At 26.8% G+C, this 13,263-nt stretch overlaps 1 protein-coding gene across 2 annotated transcripts in view; it reads left to right on the top strand.

Annotated features, from left to right (window-relative positions):
- The first annotated feature begins 248 nt into the window (after window positions 1-248).
- The window catches only part of LOC126738870 (lysophosphatidylcholine acyltransferase), a 43,992-nt gene continuing 30,977 nt past the window's right edge, over window positions 249-13,263 (top strand). Inside the window, exon 1 of one of the 2 annotated variants that reach the window (XM_050444344.1) lies at window positions 249-499. In XM_050444344.1, coding sequence (XP_050300301.1) covers window positions 386-499 — 114 coding nt within the window. In that variant the 5' untranslated portion in view covers window positions 249-385. The remainder of the gene's footprint in view (window positions 500-13,263) is intronic. The other variant, XM_050444336.1, reaches the window with a different exon arrangement.

Genomic DNA, 13,263 nt, shown 5'->3' with positions numbered 1-13,263 from the left:
ATAAAAACAAATAATCCATACACTAGGGTCACTAAGTACTTATAATTACAATATTTTTATTAAAAAATGGGGACATATTGAATTAAATCTTTGTTTGTATGTGTTAATGTAAGTCTAATTATATTTAATTACAAAAGTAATTAGATACTGACAAACACAGTGATATCTCTTAAATGTATTCCTTGTATTTGAGACAAAAAAGCTGACAACGTTGCAACACTAGGTGTAATACATTAACCGTTTTCTTTGGCGCTGATTGACTTGCGGATAGTACAGACGTTCGTTCATTCAAACGATATTTTCACTGTCGAAAAGCCGATTCCGCGACCGAATATCCGAAAATAATGTGCGTTTTTTGAATTTTTCGGCGACCAGAAAAACAATCATGAGTGCCAAATTCGCCGCGGGTATTTCGCAAATCGAGTGCGACGATACCGAGCCCCTCATCAATCCTTTTGTGCATAAATTGGAGTTGCATGGAACTTATGAAAAAATTAAGGTATAAACGCGTTCTTTTTGAATAAAAAAAGTTCTTTTGAGCCGGATTTTATGAGTTTTGGAAACTAATGGATAAATGCTCTTATACGTTATTCATCTCGAGAGACCTTTAAAAAGATCAATGCTCTTTAAGAATTTAAAGCTCGAATCTGACGAAATGAATATTTAAAATGACCTAAAGAAATTACTAACTTTTTTTTATTTTGATCTAGTTAAAAATTTGTCATTGTAAACCTACATTTTCTCTTATAATATATAACTTAAGTAAAAATAAATTGTAAACTAGCAAATATTATTATTTGTAAATGGGTAAAGAAAAAACCTAACGAACTTTTGCGTTAAATAATTTAAAGTATTTCAGTTTTCATTCCGTAATATTTGATCTAATCCAGAAATAATAACTAATACAATTTTTGCTTATTAATTAATTCCTGGATTAATTCTAAAATTAAAAAAATAATTCAAAAAATTCATAAAAAGAACTTATAGTTTTATTGCACAAAATGAATTAGGATATCCCAGGAACGTAAAAACATTTGGCTAGAGTATACAAATTTATTATTAAGTCATAACTAAAAATATTAAAAAAAAATTAAAATAGTGGTTTAGCAAATGGATTGAGGAAAGAAACTGAGCCTCTCTAAGCATTATTATTATTAAATTAGTTTATATTAATGAAAAAATTGTAAATAAATGACTATATAAATTTACTTACTTAAATAAATTTATTAAAAATATAATAAAATAATAAAATGTGTGTTTTAGATCTATTCTTTCAATATTATTTGAAATAAAATTTAAAGTAGAAGAAATAATATGTTTTTAAAATAACGAATATAATAATCAAATAAAATAATGCAGTATTAGGCATACTACGTACAATAAAAACGTAAACTTCATAGAAAAATATTTAAAATTATTTTTAAATTAATTAAAACTTAATTTATAAATAAACCATTTCTCTTCTGGAGAAACGATTCTACTTAGTAAAGGTTGTTTAAAACCACAAAATACGCAAAAAAGTGATGTAATAAATTATGAATTTAAAATATTTAACAAATATTATATAAGATTTTTTATTATAAAAGAGTTATTTATGTAACAAGTGTGTAATATGATTCTTTTTTCAAAAATGGAAAATTACCATGAATAAAAAAGGGGATTTTATTCACGCCTAATATACAAAAATTCTGCTATTACTGAAGAAAACACTAAAAAAATCAAAAGTATCAAATTGATTTTCGCTAGTGCGTAAAAAAACATAAAAAAAAATTTTACAAATTATAAATTAAATGTCAAGTAAACGTTAAATTACTTTTTACCTATTAGTGCGAAAATGTTTTTTTTTTCAATGATATTGGATGATTTTATGGGAAAACGTAGTGGATTATAGGAAAACTTTAAATAAGAAAATTTGGCAATACGCCAGTGTATTTGAGAGAGTTACAAATAAAGTATTTTGGCAATTTTACTATTTCCGCTTAGAATCGCTGTATATAAGTGCATTATTTTTTATTTTATCCTATTTAGGTTATAAACAGTAAATAATCTGGTTAATATAAGCTTTCAAACGTGATAGAGCTAAAATTTTTGATTATAGAAAAAAAAATTAACCTTTCTATATGGATAACTATATATATACAACATCAAAATGGTCTAGGGAACACATACAAATATGTTAATATTTTTGAGAATATTGGAAAAAAGTTAATTATTGCAATTTTTTTACATTATTCGAATAAAATAACAATATAATTATTAACTTTTTTTTGTAGATTATAATTTACTCATAATTTAGGGCTCAAATAAAAATAAAGAACAAAATCCCATTTATTACCGTTTATTAAAAAAAATTATAAAAATAAAAATTTACCAAATAGAAATTAAACTAGTAGCCAGATGGTCCACCTCTATTATTAATAAGACTTTGGCATCGCCTAGGCATACTTAAAATTAAATTATTAATTAATTCTTGGGGCAACTCCTCCCAAACATGTGTCACAGCAAGACGAAGCTCCAGAGCGCTTTGAAAAAAGTCAAATCGGAGTAAGGTCCGGTGAGGTAGAGGGCCAGGGTAGAAGATTGATTTGATTTTCCTCAATAGCGATTCGTATAAGCTGTGCTCGATGTGGTGGGGCATTATCTTGTTGCAACAACGAATTTGGGCCCAGTTCGCGTAAATATGGAACAATTACAGGCAGTAGTATATTATCCCTATAACTTATTCCAGTCATTGTATTTTCCACAAAAATGAGGTTCGTTTTTCCGTCAAGTCTAATGCCACCCCAAAACATTAGTGATCCACCACGTTGCCTTACTACTTCCCGGACATGACGCAAACGACTTTCATTTCCTTCCTCAGGATAAAATGAAAATCGACTCATTCGTAAAAAGAACTGTGGCTCATCTTTCTTGATTCCAATTAACATGTTCTTGGCACCACGTTAATCTTGCACCTCGATTTCCTAAAGTTAACCGAGGAACCCTTAGGGGTCTTTTAGCATGAAGTCCTCTCTCATGCAAACAGTTTCTAATAGTTTGACCTGAAACCTCGACGTTATGCACTCGTGAGAGCTGCTGAACCAAAACAGAGGCTGTTACCGTGGGATTTCTTTGAGCTTGCAAAGTTATAAAACGGTCTTGGGCAGATGTGGTAACTCGCGACGGGCCTTGATGCCGTTCTCGAACATCATTTGTCTCCCTATATCTTGTCCACAAACGGTTAATTACACTGGGAGATGTATCCAAAGCTCTTGCAACGTCTCTTTGACTTGTTCCTGCCTCAAGCATTGCGACTGCTCTTAGCATTTCCTCTCGAGTTAAATGTCGTCTTTCCATTTTTATTGAATAAAAACTAAATCACAATTGTTCGGTTGGAACCACAGAAAATGCGATATTGCGTTAGAATTTAAAAATTATAATCTGCGTTATTTCGACAAAATGTGCAAGTAGCAAAAAACGCTGTTCTGGCATGATTTTTTGTACCCAAATATTTATTTTACTTCATTGGTATCTTAATTATAAAGGTAGTATCTATTCCGTATGAGAATATAAATATAATTATAAAAATTTATAAGGCGAAAAACCTATTTTTCTAAGTATTCCTTAGATCATTTTTATGTGTATATATTACATTCACGATAAAAGAAACAACTTCATTTAAAATTCAGATATTTTTTCTTCTTTTATTTTTTGAACACATCAATTAATATTGTCACTTGCGCGTTTTTTTAAATAAAAAATTTCTATACTGAATGCCTCAAGTAGAAACTATGAAAATAAGTAGACCTTATTATTTTCGACCTTATTATTTTGTGAGTATAGTTGTCATGTTAGTTGTCATTTCACGCATCATTTTTTAATAAAATGCCTTTATCTGGAAAAGAACGAATTGAAATAAATACGCATGATTGTTGGTTTTGAAGACCGGGTGCGTACACAACAACAGCACTATTTGGACTTTCTATAGTTTGAACTTATCCCTACTGTAGTTATTTTATTCCCTGATCCACAAGAGCTGACATAATTATCTAGTAACGACATATATTTTTAACAAGACCTCCTCACTTTGCTTGCTTGCTCATTTGAAGTAATTAAAGAACATTTAAAAGTTTTAATGTTAAAAAAAATTTAGTTGAAAATATAAAACTTTATTTATTTCGAAATCAAGTTCCTTAGGTGATATAACTCTCAAAATTGAGTTTTTATTTAAAATTCTATTATCAAGTATTACAGTTTATATATATTTTTTTTACTATCATATGATTCTTTAATTAAAAAATATACACGATACAGAACAAAATATAGGGATGTTCTAAAAATAATGGTAAATAGTTGGAAGTAAAAATACATAGAATTTGGAAATAGTTTGGGTAAGTTGATCCTAGAGGAAAAATAGAACCTTTTGAGATTTTTTTACTCTAAATTGATTAGAGTAAACTAGTGACATTTAAATTTAATCAATATCTTATACTAAAGGTTACAATGTAAGCAAAAATATTTAAAACAGTACTGATTGCTCTCAAATACTTTCGGCGTTCTCTATGTAATTTTTTGTTATTTTCGAAGTAAAAATGGTCACGCATAGATACCAATAAAAGGATTTTTAAAGCAAATAAAATATAAATGAATACGGTAAAAAAAATTAAATATTCTTTTCTCATATTTATTCATTATTGATTCAAACCAGACGTAACAAAATGAAGAAAATTAATAAAAATAGCAAAAATTTATAAAAATATCTCAAATTGAAATAATTTTTATAATAATTTTAAATCACTTTAATAATGGAAGAACAAAAATACAATTTTTAGTAAAATCGAAGCAACTCTTTCTTTAATACGTTGCAAAGAAGAGTCTTAAAACTACTGTCTACTCTTTTCATTAAAAATAGCAATACCTACTCAATGCCATGAATCTAAAAATAGCAAAAAAATTGTATCTAAAATTACTTGTGTAAATGGACCCCTGAGAAGAAACAGAGGGGCCTGTGCCGTTTTATTGTCTTTACATTGTTTTAGATAAATTATAATATTATTGTTATAAACTATAATTAGAATTGCTTAGTTTTTGCAATCTTATAAAAACTTTAAAGACAATGGAATTTGTTGAAATAATAATATTTTTTTTTTAAATAAATGTGAACTACATATTTCATGCTCAAGTTTTAACGTCAAATAAACATGGTAATAGGGCAAACTAATCCAGAATTACTAAAGAAATATGAATTAAAAAAATCCTTATAACATCGAAGTGTATTTAGAGAATTAGATTTTTTTCTTTTAACGAAATACGCACAATTTAAATACTCTCTAATAACTATGCTAATTTGAAAAACTTTCAATTTTATACATTTTTCTCGAATTAAAAGGGTTTAAATAAAAGAGTAGGAGATCTAGTTGTCGAAACGTCAAGTTATGTTTTTTTTTCAGTGAATGGATTTTTCAATATTTTCATAAAAAAAAGTTATGTAGAATATTAAACATAAGAAAGGAGCCCAGAGACTAATAAAAAAAACCTTTGCTCGTGGGTATATAAAAGAATTATTAGAATCAGTTAAATATATCCTTAAAAGTTAAAAAGTATATTTCTTCTAAAAACGTGAATAAGTCTATTTTCTTCTCATTTTTATTAATTGAGCATAGCACGTATCTTGACTATATTTGTTTAAATAGTGACTTAATACATAACGAAATTGTTGAATCGTCGAATGAAAATCAACTTCTAACTTTTGCTGTAAAGTAGTCTAGAAACTACTGTTGTCTGCATATTTCATAATACTTTCTTGAGTTAACTTTGAATCATAAATATTAAATCTTTCAATATGTGAGAACTTTTGTATTCTTGAATATAAGTAGAGCTGTGTGTAGAGTGAATAAGTAGAGCTCTATCACAAATCAACTTTTTACTTATAATTTTATTTCGTAATAAGAGGGTTAATGGTTTTATTATCTTTCAAGGTGCCAGTGAATTTTATTTCATATTTCTGATAATTGTTACATGGAAGCAGATGGATTTTTTTGCAAAAATGTAATTAGGCTATTAAAACTTTTTAGACTACATGAATTATGTAAAAAATCTTTGTTCGTGTAGCTTTATTTTTATTATTGATATAAGGAAAAAAATCATGCATATTTTAAAATGTAAAAAATTATTACGCTTTATCTTCTAGACGTGATTACACCCCTTACATTGAAAAATGAAGGCCGCATTATAAAGCAAGTACATATTCGGAAAATTAGTAATTTTATATTTCTGACAGAAAATAAACTGGTTCTTTAAAGCCAAGACATGAAAATAATAGTAGTCGCAGATTGGTATTATTTCCTTGCTTTATTATATACTCATTCATTTTTCAGATATAGCAACTCCAAGAACAAATTTTAAAATTGCAATCAAGTTTAAGATGTTGGAAAAAAAAATTTTGTTTTCTTGACGTTTTAATTTAATATTCTGGTGATCCAGTTTATCATATAGTCTAAACACTGAAAATTCAACAGAAAACTATCGTTTAACTATCATCGATCATACAAAGGAATATTCTTTCTCTTCTTTTATTTAATTGTTTCTTTTTAGTGTGGTTGGAATATATAGATATTTTAATTGAAAGATTCATATAAGTAAATAGCACCTTAGACCACAGATGACAAACCTTCGAAAAATTGTAACATATGGTTGAAATATTTCTTATTATTTTAAAGAAAACAAGTAGATGGAACAAAACATTTAAAGAGGAATCAAAGAGTTTTCAACAAATAAACAATACAATAAAGCCTAAAGAAGCTTTCTAATTACCCTCATCAGGCCAGCAGCCATTACTATACAAGATAAGTCCTTTGCTAAAGAGCAAGCCAAGTATTCTAACCCACAAGAAATGGTACGGTGCCATACCATTCATACCCAAAATGCTTAAAAAGTATATGGTTAGCTTTGGAGAAGGTTAAATACCCAGTGTGTATAAAGTTTTATTTTCGGAACGATGAGGGACATATGAAACTTGAGATGTATGATAACGAAAAAGAATATCATTCCTTTCTAATACCTCTAGCAGTAAAGCGATCCATAATAAAATAAAACATATCAATTTTGCTCTGATTTTTAATTATTTAAGGATAAAAGACTACAACATTATTAAAATAGAATAAAAGCACAGTGGCAGCAATAATATGCTCGTTATGTAGTGGTCATTCCCCCTAAATCTTGTGATTGGCACAAGGCAAAAGAGAGGAAATTTAATCTTAGTGGTTCTGTATATAAAAATATGTAGTTAAAGAGTTAACCATTCTAATAATGTTAAAATGTAATTAACTTTATTTACCTAAAAGTTTGATAATTAATTTAAAAAAAATGTAGTTGGTAATTTCCTGCTTTACCAAACTAACGATCCTACAAATATTGTTGCTGTGATTAGAAACATGTTCAACTTTTGCTCTTAATTTGCATATACAAATTTAGCATTGAGGATCTTTTAATTTCTAGGTCACTAGTATCGCTGGTCTTGAAGTCTTCTCGAGTTATGTTTATGTATTCTATTGACACGATCGCTAATGCATCGATATACATATAAATAATCGCTACTGGTTAAAATTCGAATAAATTATCTGTCAATATTAAATGTTTTTTACTTTATTTCTACTTTGCTGCTCTCGTATCATAGGAAACTTTTGAAATTTTGGTATCAAATTTTCTTTAATCAAATTAGGTCATAATCATTTAAATAAATGTTAATTTTTTTATTAAGAATATAACCAAATTTTTCATAAAACATTTTACTTGTTTTTTTTTTTAATGAAATTATTTTATTCGTTATTGAAACTAATTACTTTCCTTCTTTTATTAGAGAATATTAATTTAATTATTATTTTATTATTATTTGAAAAAGGCAATTTTTTTTCAGTTCCATAAATAAGGTCTTTTAAAACTACGTAGTTAAATTAATATATACAAAGGATTAAATATTACCCTTTTATAACAATAGTGTTTTAAACTATTAATTTTATAATTATTTTAAAATCAGGATATAATTACTTTAAAATTAGAAGAAAAAATGATTTGCTTTCTAAAGTTAGAATTTTAAATTATAATTGATTTTTTAAAATTATTTTCTCTTTTATATCTGTATTTCGAAAGATGTCTCACTTTATTTATTAAATTTTAAGGTTTCTATCAACCAATAAAAAGAAACAATTTTTCATCAAAATAAGTTTTTAATGCGATCGTGAAACGAATAAAATAGATCTATAAAGCTATATTTATTTAATTCATAGTATCAAAAAAGATTCAATAAAGACATTAATACTCTTAAAACCTAAAAGTATATAAGAAAAAAAACTTAAAACAAGATAAACAATTTTAATACTCCGTTATGGCATTTACCATTTGAACCGCAATAGGTTACATTTATGTTTTAAAAATATTAATTTGTGTGATTATTTTATTATTTATAATATATAATTAAAGTATATACTTTATTGAATTTATACATAAATTATTTGATCACTTTTATGTAGTTATTTTAAAGCAGAATATTGTATGATTTTTTCCTACAATACACGTAATATTTGTGTACATATGTACCTGCAAAGCACGAGCAGTTAACATATGAGCCTCACGTCACAAAAAGATTATTAACATAATATGAATACATATTGATATTAGATTTTAATTGCTGATATTATTTATAAATAAACTTAAAACTATAAATATTAATAAAAATTTAGAAGCCTTGTTAAACAATGATAAATGCTACTATATAATTTTTTTTATCTAAGAATAATTAAGCAACTAAATTATCGAAAATTACCTACTTTTCGAGAAAATTATAGTAGCTATTTACAGTTCATTATATTCTGAGAATAAATCATAAGAATTGCATAAAAAACATGTATAAAGAGATATGCTTCGTATTGATCACGTGAAAGTATCGTTTAAACCCTATTAGTATTTAAATATTTATGACAATACTAAATAACTTCAGAAACTCGATGCATCGAAATAAAACTAGAAGTTTATATTTTATATATTATATGAATATACTTATATATAATTTCTATAAGTATATCCATATAGCTTTTTTCTCCATATTCTCATTTCTCATTGCCATTTTTAAAATCGCATAAATGATAATTGCCCGTGCTAACTTCTCAGGCATGATCACTTGCCTTATATACGATTATACATACCTCCTCAATATTTATCCCCTATTAAAATCGAAACATTTTAAAAGTTTATAATGATATTTTGAATGTTTTATTTATCGTACAATGAATAATATTTTATCTACATAACTTCATATCCTATGAGCTGCAGTTTAGCTAGCATACGTTTTCTGATAAGATACATAAAAGTGTAGCATGCATATTATAAATATTCACATGGTTAATATTGTTGATGCTTGTAAAAATGATGCTATATTAACTGTAAGTCATGCGAGCAAATTGTTACAAAACCAATTGAAATAGTTTTAGTGTTTTAGCAAATTAGAAAATATCTATTTATTGTTTGTTTTCTGAAGGTGCCATTTCAGTGGGTTTTTAAAGGATAATGAAATTGTCTAAAACCAGGTCATGCTAGTTACTGTCATGTATGAGTGAACTTGTAGAAAAAATTTCACCTTAATAATAGATAGCAAATAAAACCCTTACTTAAAATTATGTTAAGTCAATTATTTTCAATAATAAAACGTATTATTAAACGAACACGAAATGTAATTGACATTTATGTAAATCAACTTTAAAATTGAGGTGGTGTCATGGGTAGAACAAGGTCACTAAAGGAGGCTAAACGCAAACATAATGTGTGAAAACATGCCTATTTGTTTGTAATTATATTTGCTCTTTAATAATAGAAACATAAACAGGATATTCAAACTACGATTGCAGTGTGAATGTTAACAAATAAGCGTTAGAAAGAAAATGAATTTTTAAATTTGTTATAAAAAGATTTATTTAAAAATATACTTCATATAAATTAACTATAGTAAATTAACGATAGTAATGATGTTCAGGAAAAATAGTACTACAATCTGACCAATAAAAAAAAACTATAAAAAAATTATCCCTTGTTATGTCAACGTGCCCAAAAGCAAGCAATTTGCAAAAAATGATATTAAGCCATTGGCTATTCTTTAAAATATTATCAGTAATAATCTTGAGATTTTTTAACACATCTTGATTACATTTTTAATAACATAAATGCCCTCTGAGTACCGTATACAGAGTGGCAAAAAAGTAGCGCATATCAGGCTCATCTTTTTAATTACCGAGTATAAGTGACCTTATTGAAAGTTGTTCAGTAAATATTTTCTCTGCATGAATTAATTATTCCTCTCATTTCCGAAAAAATTAAAAGTACGTTGTTTTTTATGAAGTATTATCGAATTCATCAGGAACTAAAAATTGACAGCTCCTAATTTACTGTCGAGTAAATATCTTGTCTTAAATGGCAAGTTTTAAGTAGTACAATTTTTATTAGGTCACTTTTTCATATATTTAAAGATAATTTAAGGCATTATACGCAACTTTTTTGCCACTAGGTATATGGTTTGCTAGGTATATGAATATGGAGGATATGAGATATAGACGTAAGATGTAGACAAATTGCAAGAATGACCTAAAAAATTTTATAAGTGTTATTATCGCATTAATTGCATGAGATATCACAACTTAATGATTATATTTAATTGATTATGAAAATGTCTTTATCATTTGAGACTATAAAAAATTTAGAGGCAGGAGTATCAAATCAAGGGTAAAAGACATAATGAAGAATGTGTTAAATTATTAAAGGATATATATTTATCACAACAATATTAGCAAAGAAAAAGTACTGAAAGACAAGAACTGTAACAACGGGTTTTAGCCTACCCTAGGCTAATAATGGCAAAAATGCCGTGGCAAAGATTAAATCAAATAAGAATAAAATTAAACAAGAAAATGTTTAAAATAAGACAAAGCTGAAGAAGAAGAAGAATATGAACTAATTCTTGTTTTTTTATATAGTACCTATACAATATATATTATATTAAAATAGGCTGTTAATATTTTCGAAATGCCTAATTGTAATTATTTAAAATTAGGTTACTGAAGTGTATTTTTATTTTAAATAATGATTCAAAATCATTTTTTTCTTAATCATAATATGTAACTAATTTATATGCGCAATAAGAATAACTATCTTAATATCGCATCAAGGAATTTGGCACAGATAAAAACAATGACCAGTTTTATGTGTCCTTTCACGTAGGTACATATAAATCTTTTAGCATTCGTTTATCAGGTGCCATTTGATGTATATATAATTATAATTGTTTGAAACTGACTTTCCAATCGCGTAAACTTCACTATAATTATTGTGTTGTTCCTATTAATAAAAACAATTTAGTTCCACGTGTAGTAATGTATTTATGTGGTTATTTAAGTTTTATGGGTATAATTAAAACCATTTTACTTGCATTAATGATCACTTAAGATTTTAAATGAAGGATTGTTTCTAGTTTTGGAACTAGAATTCTTGATAACCTAAAAACATTACAAGAAAGCATATAAAAATACATTAATATAGTGTAATTTTCTTAAGGCTAATTTTTCACAAGTCTCTTTATTTTTTTATAGGTGGACTTTTCTATAACTGCAACTGAAATGACTGTAATTACAGGAGGCTCTAGCAAAAGATTCATTTAACCTAATATAGTCAAAAAGTCTACTAAAAAAAACTATAACCTAGCTTTTCCTTGATCGACCTTTATCTAGAGATAATAGGTATACCTTAAAATAGGTAGCTGCCAAAAGCGGCTTTATAAACTTAGAATGTTAAATATTGACCTTAGAAAAAGAAAAGAGAGCTATTTAATTTTTAGGTATATTAAATTTGGTATTATTGTACACAAAAATAAATGTACGCATCAGTCAATCTTGCAATTTTATCAGTCAAAATGCAAATGCAGTCAAAATCAGTCAAATTGCGAAGCTTATGAGAATGGAATGAAATAGAAACAAAAATCATCAAACATGTTATACAAATTATCATAAAATTTGAGAAGCTTCAAGAAATATAATTTGTTCATTTATTGCATATAACTGATAGCAATAAATTTCGTAAACATTAATTTTCAGTAAATATGAAATACTCGAAGAAAATATAGTTTTTATAGCTCCTATTGCTGTATGTATAAGTACCGATATTTAAAGTTCAACAACCTAGCGGAAAAATAGTTACCGCAACGACTTTCCGGGTATATATAATAATCAGGTAACGGATGTGCATAACTTTCTCCAATTATTGCAACACACCTGACGCAGTATTTCGTATTGACTTGCCAAGGTTCAAGTTCACTACTTTCTTGGTAGGAAACATTTAAATGGAATAAGTATTAAATTTACATAATAAATCTCTGTTATAGTTAATATGAAGATCTGTGTAGAAAGCCGTTTTTAAATAAATTTTTTATAAGAGTATTTCAAGTTTGTAAAACTGTTACCTTAACGATTACAACTCAGCAATTGTTCCAAAATATTTACATATTATTTCTTATGTAAATATTTTGTATGTATGTACTAGTTTAGTTTATTTTCGGTTTGTTATTTCATAAGTTTTTGTTTTGGTTTGTTTTTTAAGTTTTTTTTTTGCATAATTATAATCATTTTGTAAGCCTAATTATATACTTATTGTCATTAAATAATTAATATTAAACTTGTTTAAAAAAATTACATGCTGTTTAATTTTGCTTCTGTGTGGCCTTTTTCCCTTGGACGGACACCTCCGTTGAGCGAACACTTTTTGAAGGTCCCATGAGTGTCCGCTCAAGAGAGGTTTCACTGTATATGTATGAATGAAAGAATAAATGTCAATCAACACATCCTTTTTTGATACTTTAACTACTACAATTCTATATTTTTCCAAAAGATAGAATTATAGTTGCTAAGATTCTTCAACACAACATTATTGTGCATCAATCACGATTGTTGATCATCCATATGCACTCCAAGAAGTTTGGTGACTAATGGCTGCTTAATGATGTGCACACACACTCTTGAAAATAGAGATACCTGTTATGAGACCTTCTACTTATAATAATAATAATTTATATTTAATGATATTAAATACCATCATTAATGCTTTATTAAGATTAATTTTAAGTTATGCTTATTACTATACTCAAAAGCCTGATTAACACACACTGCAAAGGATCTTACACTGTCCAATCTATCAACTGGAAATCAATAAGGAGAACATATTATCAATAAACATCAGTCAAGGAAACTCTTC

Source organism: Anthonomus grandis, chromosome 1, assembly GCF_022605725.1.
Source record: "Anthonomus grandis grandis chromosome 1, icAntGran1.3, whole genome shotgun sequence".
Taxonomy (NCBI): Eukaryota; Metazoa; Arthropoda; class Insecta; order Coleoptera; family Curculionidae; genus Anthonomus; species Anthonomus grandis.
This window is presented reverse-complemented; position numbering and strand designations above follow the sequence as displayed.